Source organism: Postia placenta (assembly GCF_002117355.1).
Source record: "Postia placenta MAD-698-R-SB12 unplaced genomic scaffold POSPLAscaffold_12, whole genome shotgun sequence".
In the NCBI taxonomy this organism is placed as follows: Eukaryota; Fungi; Basidiomycota; class Agaricomycetes; order Polyporales; family Adustoporiaceae; genus Rhodonia; species Rhodonia placenta.
Window position 1 is genome coordinate 229,689 of NW_020169843.1, and position 11,361 is coordinate 241,049.

Sequence of the window (11,361 nt, forward strand, 5' to 3'; positions counted from 1 at the left end):
CACGATACCATACAGGGCAATGGACAAACACCTGCCAACACACGCGCCCAGGCTCTTTCATCAGCACCTTCACCTTCCCGCACCTTCGTCGACGCTCGAGACAGCGTCCACGCCCATCTCATTCCAGAACCTCAGCGATAATGGCGCGAAGAGACAGGTCGTATTCGCCGGACTCTCCAAATAAGAGGGTAAGACCTTCCCACCGCTCTTCACCGCGGTCTCCGTCGCCGACCAGGCGCCATGCCCAAAGGCCCACTAGGTCGAGGTACGACGACGACAGAGACCGGGATAGGGATAGAGACCGGGATAGCCACCGTGAACGAGACAGAGACAGAGACCGATACCGCGACGACCGGTACCGTGATGACAGACGGCGGGACTATCGGGACGACCGCAGAGACGACCGTGACCGTCGGCGGTCTCGCTCACGAGAGCGAAGGGACCGTGAAAGGCAACAGTCTCCGTCGCGAGCGGTCCCTGCGCAGGAGAAAAAGGGCGAGACACCGCCTGTTGAGGATGAGAAGCTGAAGTCAAAGAGAGCAAAGTTAGAGGCATGGAAGAAGGAGCGCGAGGCGAAGAAGGCGTTAGATGAGGCCAAGGCCAAGGCAATGGCCCTCGCCGGGAAGTCTGTTCCAGGTGCGTACTGCCGTTACGCTCGCAGAAATTCGGGATTTCACACCACTTGATCGGTATTGCCCCAGTTCCTGCTGCTACCGCTGCCGCGGTACCCGCAAAAACGACTGTGCACCTCAACCGATCTGCACTCGGCGGCCTGGGGCTGAAGGGCTTGCCTTTGAAGCCAGATCTGCTCAAGACATCCAAGCTGAGTGCTCTGGACGACGCCGTTGAGACGAAGCGCAAGCTCGAGATGTTGGACCTGCCCGAGGTCGACATGACTATGGATCCACTGGCAACCGTGGGTAATCTCGAGGTTGACGATGACGAAGAGGATGCATCCGGCGCGACGCCCCAGGCAAAGGTGAAGGACGTCATAGTGGAAGACGAGGATGATGTCGATCCTCTCGATGCTTTCATGTCTGGCGTGAAGGAGGAAGTAAAGAAGGTCAACATTGAGGACCTCAAGAAGTTGAAGGCCAACGACAGTCGTGTCCGCCTTGACAGCGGGACTCTGGACGATGGCCCTGAGGATGTTGACGGTCCTGAGCTTGATGAACTAGATGCAACCGAGCTCAACCCAGAAGATATCTTGGCCTTAGCCGCTAAGAAGGCGAAGAAGAAAGACCTTGCTGCCATCGACCACTCGCGCATTGCCTACGAGCCCTTCCGCAAGGAGTTTTACACTGCACCCCCGGATATCGCTGCAATGACCGACGAGGAAGCGGATCTCCTTCGCTTAGAGCTAGACGGGATCAAGATCCGTGGCGTCGACTGTCCTCGTCCTGTCACAAAATGGAGCCACTTTGGTCTCCCAGCGAGCTGGTGCGTCGTGTGCGTCAAGGTTGCATACAATCATGTTAACAAAATCGGTTATGTAGTCTAGAAGTCATTAAGAAGCTTGGCTATGCAGGGCCTACGCCGATTCAGGCGCAAGCCATTCCCGCCATCATGTCCGGGCGAGATGTTATTGGTGTAGCGAAGACGGGTTCCGGAAAGACGATTGCCTTCCTCCTCCCTATGTTCCGGCACATAAAGGACCAGCGGCCATTAGAGCAGATGGAGGGACCTGTCGCCGTGGTCATGACCCCGACACGAGAACTGGCTGTGCAAATTCATCGGGAATGTAAGCCGTTTTTACGCGTCTTGGGCCTGCGAGTGAGTCCATTCTGATATCGTGATACTGGAACGTCCATTGACGGTCGTTTCGCAGGCTGTATGCGCGTACGGGGGTTCTCCGATCAAGGACCAGATTGCCGAAATGAAGAAGGGCGCTGAGATTATTGTGTGCACCCCGGGACGAATGATCGACTTGCTGACCGCGAATTCCGGCCGTGTTACCAACCTCAAGCGCGTTACGTACCTCGTCCTCGACGAAGCCGATCGGATGTTCGACATGGGCTTCGAACCTCAAGTCATGAAAATAGTCAATAACATTCGGCCAGACCGCCAGACAGTTCTCTTCTCTGCAACGTTCCCGAGGCAGATGGACTCGCTTGCGCGGAAGATTCTGCGGAAGCCCCTTGAGATCACAGTTGGCGGTAGGTCCGTTGTAGCGCCGGAGATCGACCAGATTGTTGAGGTGCGGGATGAGGAGTCGAAGTTCAACCGCCTCCTCGAGATCCTGGGCCAGACGTACAATGAGGACCCGGAGTCGAGGACGCTAATATTCGTCGACCGCCAAGAGGCTGCGGATGATCTTTTGCGCGAGTTGCTCCGCAAGGGGTACCTATGCATGTCCCTTCATGGCGGCAAAGACCAGGTGGACCGTGACTCGACGATCGCGGACTTCAAGTCGGGCGTTGTCCCGATTGTCATCGCGACCTCTGTTGCCGCAAGAGGCCTGGATGTCAAGCAGCTCAAGCTGGTCATCAACCATGACGCCCCAAACCACATGGAGGACTATGTCCATCGTGCGGGCCGGACAGGTCGTGCCGGCAACAAGGGGACGTGTGTCACGTTCATTACCCCGGAGCAGGACAGGTATTCTGTCGATATCTATCGAGCTCTGAAGGCAAGTAATGCTAACGTCCCGAAGGAGCTGGAAGATTTGGCCAATGGTAAGCCCGCTTTCCCACAGTTTGCACCATATTCTTATCGGTTTGCGTCATCACAGGCTTCCTCGAGAAGGTCAAGTCCGGCAAGGCTAAGATCGCCGGCTCTGGATTTGGTGGCAAGGGGCTTGACAGGCTCGATCAGGAGCGCGATGCCAAGGAGAAGGCAGAACGCAAGGCGTACGGCGAGCCAGAAGAGGAGAAGGCCGCCGTTGACGAGCCTGCAAAGGCGGCCCCGGTGACCGACGATATGACGTTCGGCTCGTTCAAGGTCGAGGTCAAGCGCGGCCCCGCACCAGACTCGTCCAAGGGCCTTCTCGGCGTTGCTGGGGCTGCCGCGGCAGCACGCCGCCTCGCCCAGGCGAAGGAGGAGGAGAAGATCCAGAACTCGCTGCGCGTGGCGGAGGAGGCCGCCGCCCGGGCGGGTAAGGACACCGCAGCGCACAAGCAGGCGCTGAGCGTCGTCGCGAAGCTGAATGCGCAGCTGCGGGCGCACAAGCTCGTCGCACAGTCGCAACTGCAGCACGAGGAGCTCACGGGGAAGAAGGGCGCGGTGGACGCGACCGAGTTCCATGCGATCATACCGATCAACGACTACCCGCAGAAGGCGAGGTGGCGGGTCACGAACAAGGAGACGATGGTGCAGGTGCGCCGCCTGAAGTCGCTAAGATTGCGAGCTTGATTACTGATCCGTCGCCAATTAGCTCATCGACATGACTGGTGCATCAGTTACCAACAAGGGTGAGTCGCCGTGGGAGGTTGTGCTTGGCTAGCGAGGCACTGACACGCTTGACAGGCATTTACTACGAACCGAGCAAGGAGCCTCCGCCGGAAGGCCCGCCCAAGCTGCATCTTCTCATTGAGTCTAATGAGGAGTGGAGAGTGCGTGTTCCCTTGGCTTCCCGTTTGTGGCGCCTGGCACTGACAACATGCTGGAATGTGCAGGTCGAGCAGGCCGTGCGGGAGATCAAACGTCTGCTCGTCGAGGCGTCTGCTGCCGCTCTGCAGGCTGAGATGCGTAATCCGACGGCTACAGCTGGTCGGTACAGTGTCGTGTAGTCAGTTGTTGTATCATGTGCTCCATATCTGCCTGTGTAAGTCTGTCAAGCTGTGAATGTTGCGCGACACTAGTCATTGAGCCATCTGTGGCGCTCCAATGCGGTCTGTACCTGCCACCTCCCATGCACTATTTCGGAAGGCACAATGTTCGAAGGGACGGCACAGAGAATGAACAAGCTGCCACCAGTGATCGAGGATCCTGATCTATGCACCACGTGGGGCTGTCTGGTGGACATTGACAGACGGGCTCAGGAATGTCATAGAAATTGACTCACTGTGCACACAGCGCCGTGCCTCTCGGACGCATACACACGCTTCGCAATGCCCCCAGCCATTCCCACTGTCCGGCCATGTTTCCTGCTCAAAACTCTTGCTTGTCGGGGATGTGCACCATTCTGAGCACATCGTGCCGTGCATCCAGTAATGAATTTGAAATGGGGGGATAAGCATATAGTGGGCGCTTAAATAGGATCTGAGCGACAAATTGGGCCGGTTACTTCTCGCTCTCTCGTCAGCGGGCAGCTGCTCCGTTTAAGTATATCAAGTATGGCCTTGCCCTGATCTCACATCGTCGGCGTCCCCTACTCCCTGTCTCTGTGCTCTACCGTCATGTCCGACAACGAGCATGCAGCCTCGGAAACCAGGGCATCGAGCGTCAAGACCGCCGCTGATGTCGCGGCGCCCAGCTCCAAGAACCACGAGGCGTTGGGCGTGCCTCAGTATCCAACTGAGCTGAAAGGAGGAGAGGGCGAGTCTGCCATCCCTGAGGACAAGAAGGTTTGCTCTCAGCGCCAGGATGATTAGCGCGCCTACTCACAGTCTATCCAGGAGGAAGCACTAGAGAATGAGGAAGACGACTGGGCACATGACCCCGCCAATCCTCGCAACTGGTCCTTCAAGAAGAAATGGACAATGACCGGCATCGTACGTGCACATCATGTATCCACGACGGTATTCATATCTCAACATCTTCTGTGCACGGCCAGGTCTCACTGTACACATTCGTCACTCCCCTTGCCAGTTCCATGATGGCTCCTGGTCTGCCTGAGATTGCAATAAAATACGACATCACTAGTGCCACCGTCGTAGCATTGACTCTGAGTATCTTCCTGCTTACCTTCGCTCTCGGGCCGCTGTTATGGGGCCCTCTATCGGAAATGTATGGGCGCACATGGGTGCGTCATGAACAGCGTCGTGCTTGAGGTCGCCCTCACGGTTGAATGTGCAGATATACCATGTCTGTAACCTCATGTTCCTCTGCTTCAACGTCGGCTGTGGATACTCCAAGAATGTCGGGCAGCTGATTGGATTGCGATTATTAGGTGTGTCCTCGTGCTCCCTCCCGTGTCGAGACGTCCTCACCGTCATTTCTTTCCGTAGCTGGGTTCGTGGGCAGTGCGCCGATTGCCTGTGGAGGTGGCACCGTCAGCGACCTCTTCTCCGAACGGGATCGCGCATCCGCTATGGCCGTCTTCTCGCTCGGCCCGCTCATCGGACCAGTCGTCGGGCCCATAGCGGGCGGCTTTATCACAGAGACAATTGGCATCAAATGGATCTTCATCGTTATTGCCGCGCTGTGCGCCGTCGCCGCGGTCATTGGCATTCCCTTATTGCGCGAGACATACGCCCCAGTTATCCGCCTGCGCCTCGCGGAGCAATCCGGGGACCCGGAGAAGGCGGCGAAGGCACACCCGCATCTGCTCAAGGAGCACGGCAGCGCAGCACACCGCGTCTGGGTAGACATTAGTCGGCCGTTCATTTTGCTCACGCGCAGCTACGTCTGCTTCTTACTCAGCTTGTACATGGCCTTGTGAGTAATTCTGTTCTTTTCGCGTGCGAAGAGTGTCGCTGACGGCGTATTACAGGATATACGGTTTGTGCTGTTTCTGTGCGTTATGAAGATTGTAGCTCACGTTTAACTGCAGGGATCTACTATTTGATGTTCACGACCTTCCCTCGTACGTGACATTTTCTTTTTGTGTCTGCAATACGGCTGACGAGTTCCCTACAGAGCTCTTCACGGATATCTACCACTTCAGCACTGGCATCAGTGGTCTGGCCTACATCGGGCTTGGGCTGGGCTTCATGTCGGCTACCGTTGTCGGAGCTGGTGTCGCCGATACCGTATATAAGAAGGTGCGCGTCAGGCATCCGTGCGAGCATTAATTACATATTTACCGGACTATTCGCGAATGCAGCTCGCGGAGCGTAACGGCGGCGTAGGCAAGCCCGAAATGCGTATTCCCGCACTCATTCTGGGCTCGTTGTTCGTGCCCATCGGGCTGTTGTGAGTGTTCTGGTGCATGTGCATGGATATCTGGACTGACATTGTACATATAGCTGGTACGGCTGGTCAGCACAGGCGCAGGTCCACTGGATTATGCCCATCATCGGTACAGCCATTTTCGGTTTCGGAATGATGACCAGTTTGTGAGCAATTTCCCGCACGGGCTGCGTTACACGGACTGACTATGTCGTGCAGCCTACCCATCCAGCTATACCTAGTAGACACATTCCAATATGCTGCAAGTGCATTGGCCGCGGCTTCCGTACGTGATACTGTCCTCTCTCACGCAGGATGCCCACAGCGGTAAGCTGACGCGCACCCTCTTTTCCAGGTTTTTCGTTCCATGCTTGGTTTCGCATTTCCTCTATTCGGCCAGCAGATGTTCGACGCGTTGGGCTTCGGCGGTGGGAATTCGCTCCTCGCTGGCCTCGGGATCGTGATCGGCATCCCGTTCCCCATCTGGCTGTACTTTGCGGGAGAGCGCGTACGCGCGAACAGTTCCCTCACTCGCCATTGATACCTCCCCGATGCCTGACACCCACGAACGCCACGCCCCACGAGCACCGTTTCCTTTGCATGAGGGACTTCGACAACTTTATATACACACATCTCTCGCAGCGTTGACACCCGACGCGTCCTGCACGCTCCAGCGTAAATTACACGACTTTGCATGCTACAGCCCGCTTACTATATTGCTACATACCACGATTAGGATACTAATGCATGAGTGACTTCCAATACATGGAGCTGTACTCCTGGCCCGTCATATTGTTGGCTCACAGTATCTCTTCAAGGCGCTATAGCCAAGTGGTTACGGCGACAGATTAGAATTCAGGGTTAGAATCGCAGGATTCGAACCTGCGCTATCTGTTCCTCTTCGAGGGCGCAGGTTCGAGTCCTGCTGGCGTCGCTTTAATGTACTTTTTGCGTTATGAACTCGTTGAGGCCGTTCTGAGGTGATTACGCGACGGAAGGTAGGGAGGAAGGGATGGTTGAGCGCCATTCATGAATTGTGGCGCACCACGCGTCGGGTGTATAAATTGCACCTCACTACAGCTGACAATACACATAGATATATCTTTACCAAATGAGGTGCGCTAAGCACAGTAAGGCATACACAGCAACAGTCCAAGAGTGATATTATACACGGCACATAGACCCAGCATCTACGATAGGAAGTACACTGGTTTCACCGCTGGCCGTTCACACCAAACCCTTTCTTCAGTCCAGCTCCAACCCCGCTTTCCGATGCTAGTCGTACACGCTTTTCTACATCGTTGACCTTGAACTCGACCTCCTGTGCTGCACCATCGATCCACACAAGACTTTCGAGATGGCTGTTAAGGATTTGCGCGATTTGACCCATCGCATCCTCGCCATTGTCCTGCGTCGTATTGTCGGAAGAAAGAGCGAGCCCGTTCACTGCATCAATCATCTGTGCGAGCGAGCCCGACAGGTCATCGAGATGACCGTGTAGCTCGGTTGCAAGCATGTAGCTGGAGAAACTGGTCAATTCATAGAGGGCGACAATAGGACTAGACCACACACTTCTTATCACGCTCCGAGTCGGCGGGACCCGTGTCCAAGGCTCGAAGGTTGCCCCCTTGCCCGCCAAGAATCTCTTCTGTTGACCTTTCGTAAGCATCGAGTGTGGCCGCGAGATCTTTCTGCTGCTGTTCTATGTGAGCCAAGGATTGATCGATATCGTTCTGTTCTTGCTCCGCCGCCACGAGATGCGCGTATAACGCCCCCAGCTGCCCGCAAACAATTAGTCAAATAGAACACGACTATCGAGGCACCCGTACGTTGTTGCTGTTTTCGATAAGAGCACGGTCCCACACAGCGATCTCCCCGGCAAACTTGTTGAATTCGCGAACATGGCCTTCGAGGTCCATCGCCCAGCGGTTGACAATTTCCTCGATCGACTTGCCTCGGAGCATTGATGGTGGCGGAACTGCGATTGGCGGCCCGCTGGTGCTCGGTGCGTTAGATGTACCAGCCTGCGCACCTAAAACGCAGATGTTGTCAGACGACCCTCCAGCGCTGTAAACAGAAGTCCTACTCACCGGTCGACTTGTCACTATCCTTCATAGCACCGGCCCCAAGAAATGAGAGACTCGACGATGGGGCTACGGGAGGCATTATCAGAGCCGCAAAATGAACGACGACGAGAGTCTTATACCTGGTGCACCATCCTTTTTCTCGGTGGAGCCAGCTGCATTGTCCTTGTCTTTGTTCGGAAAGAGACTGAACGGCAATGTACTGGGAGCGGCTGTCGCTGAAGATCAGCTTCTAGAATCATTACAATGAATCGCACCCACACGTAGCAGGGGCATCTTTTTTCTCGCTGGGCTTCGCGAAGAAGTTGGGAATGGCTGATAGGCATACCGGTCAACATGATAACCTGACATGACATACGCGATGTCCTCACAAGAGCCAGATGAGCTTGCATCCTTCGACGCTGGCGCATCCTTATTCGCGGTATTCGCGGTATTCCCACCGAGTGTGAAGGGTGGCAGCGTGGGCGGCGTAAGGGTGGTAGTAGGTGCCGGAGTACTCGGCTTGCTTCCTAGCGAAGCGCCACCGAAGAGCCCTCCAGATGGAGCTGATGTCGTGGTCGAGTTGGTAGTATTGGAGGAGCTCTCTGCAGGCTTGGGTACCGAACCAAAAAGACCGCCCGATGTGCCTGTTGCAGGTGCTACGAAAGATAATTAGCGAAACCCTTCTCTAGGGACCACGATACATACTTGTTGTAGACGCGGTGGCCGAGGTAATTGGTTGACCAAATACTGTCATTGATTCAATATTTAAACATACTTAGAGGCTTGCGCTGACGAGCTCACAATTGAGAGTTGCAGGTTTAGCGGCTGTAGAGCTCGCTTGTTCCGCCGGCTTCGCACCCAAACCGCCGAATAGATTGGTTGTGGGCTGCGTACCTGGTGCGCTCGAGGCATTCGTCCCTGATGAGGTAGCAGGAGTCGACCCAAACAGCCCACTGCCTGGAGTTGCAGTCGATGCTGCAGTGGCATTGGCATTGGCTGTGTTGTTCGCAGTACCAAACAAAGCTCCTCCTGTCGTAGGAGTAGTCGAACTGGTAGCGCCTGCGGCAGGTGTGGCAGAAGTAGCGTTGCCCAGCAGACCACCACCCAGTGCAGATGTAGCCGAACCAGTGTTGCCGAACAGACTATTACCTGTAGCAGGGGAAGCGTTTCCAAATAGCCCACCACCGGGTGTGGTCGAGGTTGTGTTGCCCGAGATGCCACCCCCGATGGCTGGCGTCGCACTGGAGGGGGTACCAAAAAGACCAGACCCGGTGGCTGGTTGTGTCGTCGCATTGTTATTTCCAAAAAGACCAGACCCGGTGGCCGGTTGTGTCGTGGCGCTATTATTTCCGAAAAGACCAGATCCAGTGGCTGTGGCTGGTTGTGTGGTCGCGTTGTTATTTCCGAATAGCCCAGACCCAGTGGCCGATTGTGTCGTCGCACTGTTATTTCCGAAAAGACCAGACCCAGTGGCTGGTTGTGTCGGCGCGTTGTTATTTCCAAAAAATGCAGAAGCTGGGGTTGGTGCTGGATTCGATGAGCCGAACGAACCACCACTAGCAAGAGTGCTTGAGGTTGTTCCTCCTAATAAGGACCCCCCACTAGTGCTTGGCTGTGTACCTCCGCTTGTTGAGCCAGCTGTACCTTCAAATTGTGAGTGACAAAATGAATGGCCAGTTCTCGCACTAACCTCCACCTCCGAACAAGGGGCCTCCAAATACATTCGTAGTACCGGAACCTGATGTGGCGTTATTTGTCGGTGGTGCCCCTAGAGTGGATCCACCTGGTTGTGTCCCTGAGTTGGCGTTTTGCGAGAAGAAACTCATGATGGGTACGCTAAGCTGCGTGTATGAAGGGAATGAACAAGGCGACTCGAGGGTCGAAGACGACTCGCGGCTATACGCGACGCGCGCACGTGAGACGTGCCGCCGCGTCTGTGGCCACGATCTGAATTTGTGAATTTGAAACGAAGTCAGAGCAATCCATCCGTCATGAGGCTCACAGCTTACTAGATCCCTCTCACGAATGCATTAATTATAGCATCGGTTATAAAGAGTCTTCTTCGAGCACACAGCCGCGTTCGACGTCCACACTATGCCCGAGTCCTCTAACGACAACGCCAGCTCCTTCAACTCAAATGACTCTACCGCTGCCAAGGCTACGTATCTCGCCCTTCAGTCCACTGACCGCTGTCTTCCCCCAGGATGGACCATGTACATTCACCCCCGTGGATGGGTATATTTCCGGAGTGAGGAGTACAAAATTGTCTTCGACGAAGACATACGGGTCCCTGAAACTCTAGAGAGAATCACAAGTATTTGCATAAAAGAGAACCTTTCACTCTTATCTGGAGGGCAGGAATTTTGTATCGCTGGCTTCAACTCGAATTCCGCTCTCTATTTAGTCATTGACCATACTCAATGCACTGCGAGATATGGCTTTGAATTATCTTCTGCAACCCAACCTATCCATAACATTCCGCTATCTCGGGGTAAGTTATCCATGCCAGTTCGAGAACTCTACTAAAAGCCAAGATGATCAGTGCTACGCCATCGACAGCGGTACTGGCATTTTGTGTCACAGCATCCTACCCACGTCTCGGTTCCTCAAGACATGCTCATGTACACGGTGGATATCATCAAGTCCTATTATTTTGGTAGTTGTTCTACTTTGTCGTTTTCGCTGGGGTTACCTCTTACAAGTGGATAGATAATCTCACTCAAGGCACGAAAAGCACCGTCCCGTTCACCAAAGCGGAGTGTGAGGAACTCCTACGTATTCTCGACGTACCACACTGTGGGTAGCCAGTCTGTATTTCGTATATCATGGCCTGACCAGCTAGCTATGTCTGCTTAGATAACACCTCAGACCGAAACATGGTTTCCACAAACATGTTCATCGCATGGATACTAAGAGAGACTTGCAAGTGTCCTTCCTCTTTACGTGACATTACGTATAATTTATGGGATTATAGACAGTTTCCGGAGGGCGGAGCGCTATGGCGCGCTCACATTTCAGCAAACAGAGATGCATCGCCAAAGCACGTTGCGCCCGCATTTTGTCTGGCAAAGCTCATCTAGGACGTCTCGGAACTGCTTATGGATACTAATCAATGGTCCATTATTTGGTATTCCGTACTCCTATCTTGAGAACGTTCAAAGAGCTAGTGAGTTTCAGGGACGTTTGTCTAGCCTGCATCAAGCCTGGCAAACGTACACCGACCAGCTTACGAAAGAATATTCTGATTTTATCCTAGTCGTGAGTGCCATCTATTTAATCTCGCAGTAATTTGCTGATACTCCTT

General features: G+C 54.4%; 4 protein-coding genes and 1 non-coding gene across 5 annotated transcripts; 4 read left to right on the forward strand and 1 right to left on the reverse strand.

Annotated features, from left to right (window-relative positions):
* Nucleotides 1-240: 240 nt before the first annotated feature.
* Nucleotides 241-3,824, forward strand: POSPLADRAFT_1071017 (hypothetical protein; the record flags this gene model as incomplete). Its single annotated transcript, XM_024482420.1, has 9 exons — nt 241-444; nt 486-636; nt 702-1,440; nt 1,497-1,773; nt 1,829-2,675; nt 2,732-3,315; nt 3,374-3,410; nt 3,466-3,551; nt 3,615-3,824. The coding sequence occupies 9 exons, from the start codon at nt 241-243 to the stop codon at nt 3,726-3,728; spliced, it is 3,039 nt and encodes a 1,012-aa protein (XP_024336043.1). The 3' UTR covers nt 3,729-3,824.
* A 484-nt stretch (nt 3,825-4,308) lies between these two features.
* POSPLADRAFT_1183936 (hypothetical protein) lies at nt 4,309-6,532 on the forward strand (the record flags this gene model as incomplete). The annotated part of the gene is made up of 12 exons (XM_024489042.1): nt 4,309-4,505; nt 4,557-4,652; nt 4,715-4,903; nt 4,957-5,050; nt 5,109-5,538; nt 5,594-5,601; nt 5,654-5,686; nt 5,740-5,864; nt 5,927-6,015; nt 6,069-6,158; nt 6,211-6,277; nt 6,347-6,532. The coding sequence occupies exons 1-12, from the start codon at nt 4,338-4,340 to the stop codon at nt 6,530-6,532; spliced, it is 1,575 nt and encodes a 524-aa protein (XP_024336044.1). The 5' UTR covers nt 4,309-4,337.
* A 276-nt stretch (nt 6,533-6,808) lies between these two features.
* Nucleotides 6,809-6,925, forward strand: POSPLADRAFT_t115. The gene has a single exon. It is a non-coding gene; the product is annotated as a tRNA-Ser (tRNA).
* A 279-nt stretch (nt 6,926-7,204) lies between these two features.
* POSPLADRAFT_1150538 (hypothetical protein) lies at nt 7,205-9,883 on the reverse strand (the record flags this gene model as incomplete). Its single annotated transcript, XM_024486428.1, has 9 exons — nt 7,205-7,511; nt 7,564-7,769; nt 7,821-8,023; nt 8,082-8,144; nt 8,198-8,287; nt 8,337-8,390; nt 8,447-8,713; nt 8,859-9,701; nt 9,748-9,883. 9 exons carry the CDS (start codon nt 9,881-9,883, stop codon nt 7,205-7,207), a joined length of 2,169 nt encoding a protein of 722 aa, XP_024336045.1.
* A 268-nt stretch (nt 9,884-10,151) lies between these two features.
* On the forward strand, nt 10,152-11,345 carry POSPLADRAFT_1150310 (hypothetical protein; the record flags this gene model as incomplete). Its single annotated transcript, XM_024486401.1, has 5 exons — nt 10,152-10,548; nt 10,600-10,713; nt 10,767-10,832; nt 10,896-10,983; nt 11,036-11,345. The coding sequence occupies 5 exons, from the start codon at nt 10,152-10,154 to the stop codon at nt 11,343-11,345; spliced, it is 975 nt and encodes a 324-aa protein (XP_024336046.1).
* Between the last annotated feature and the right edge of the window lie 16 nt (nt 11,346-11,361).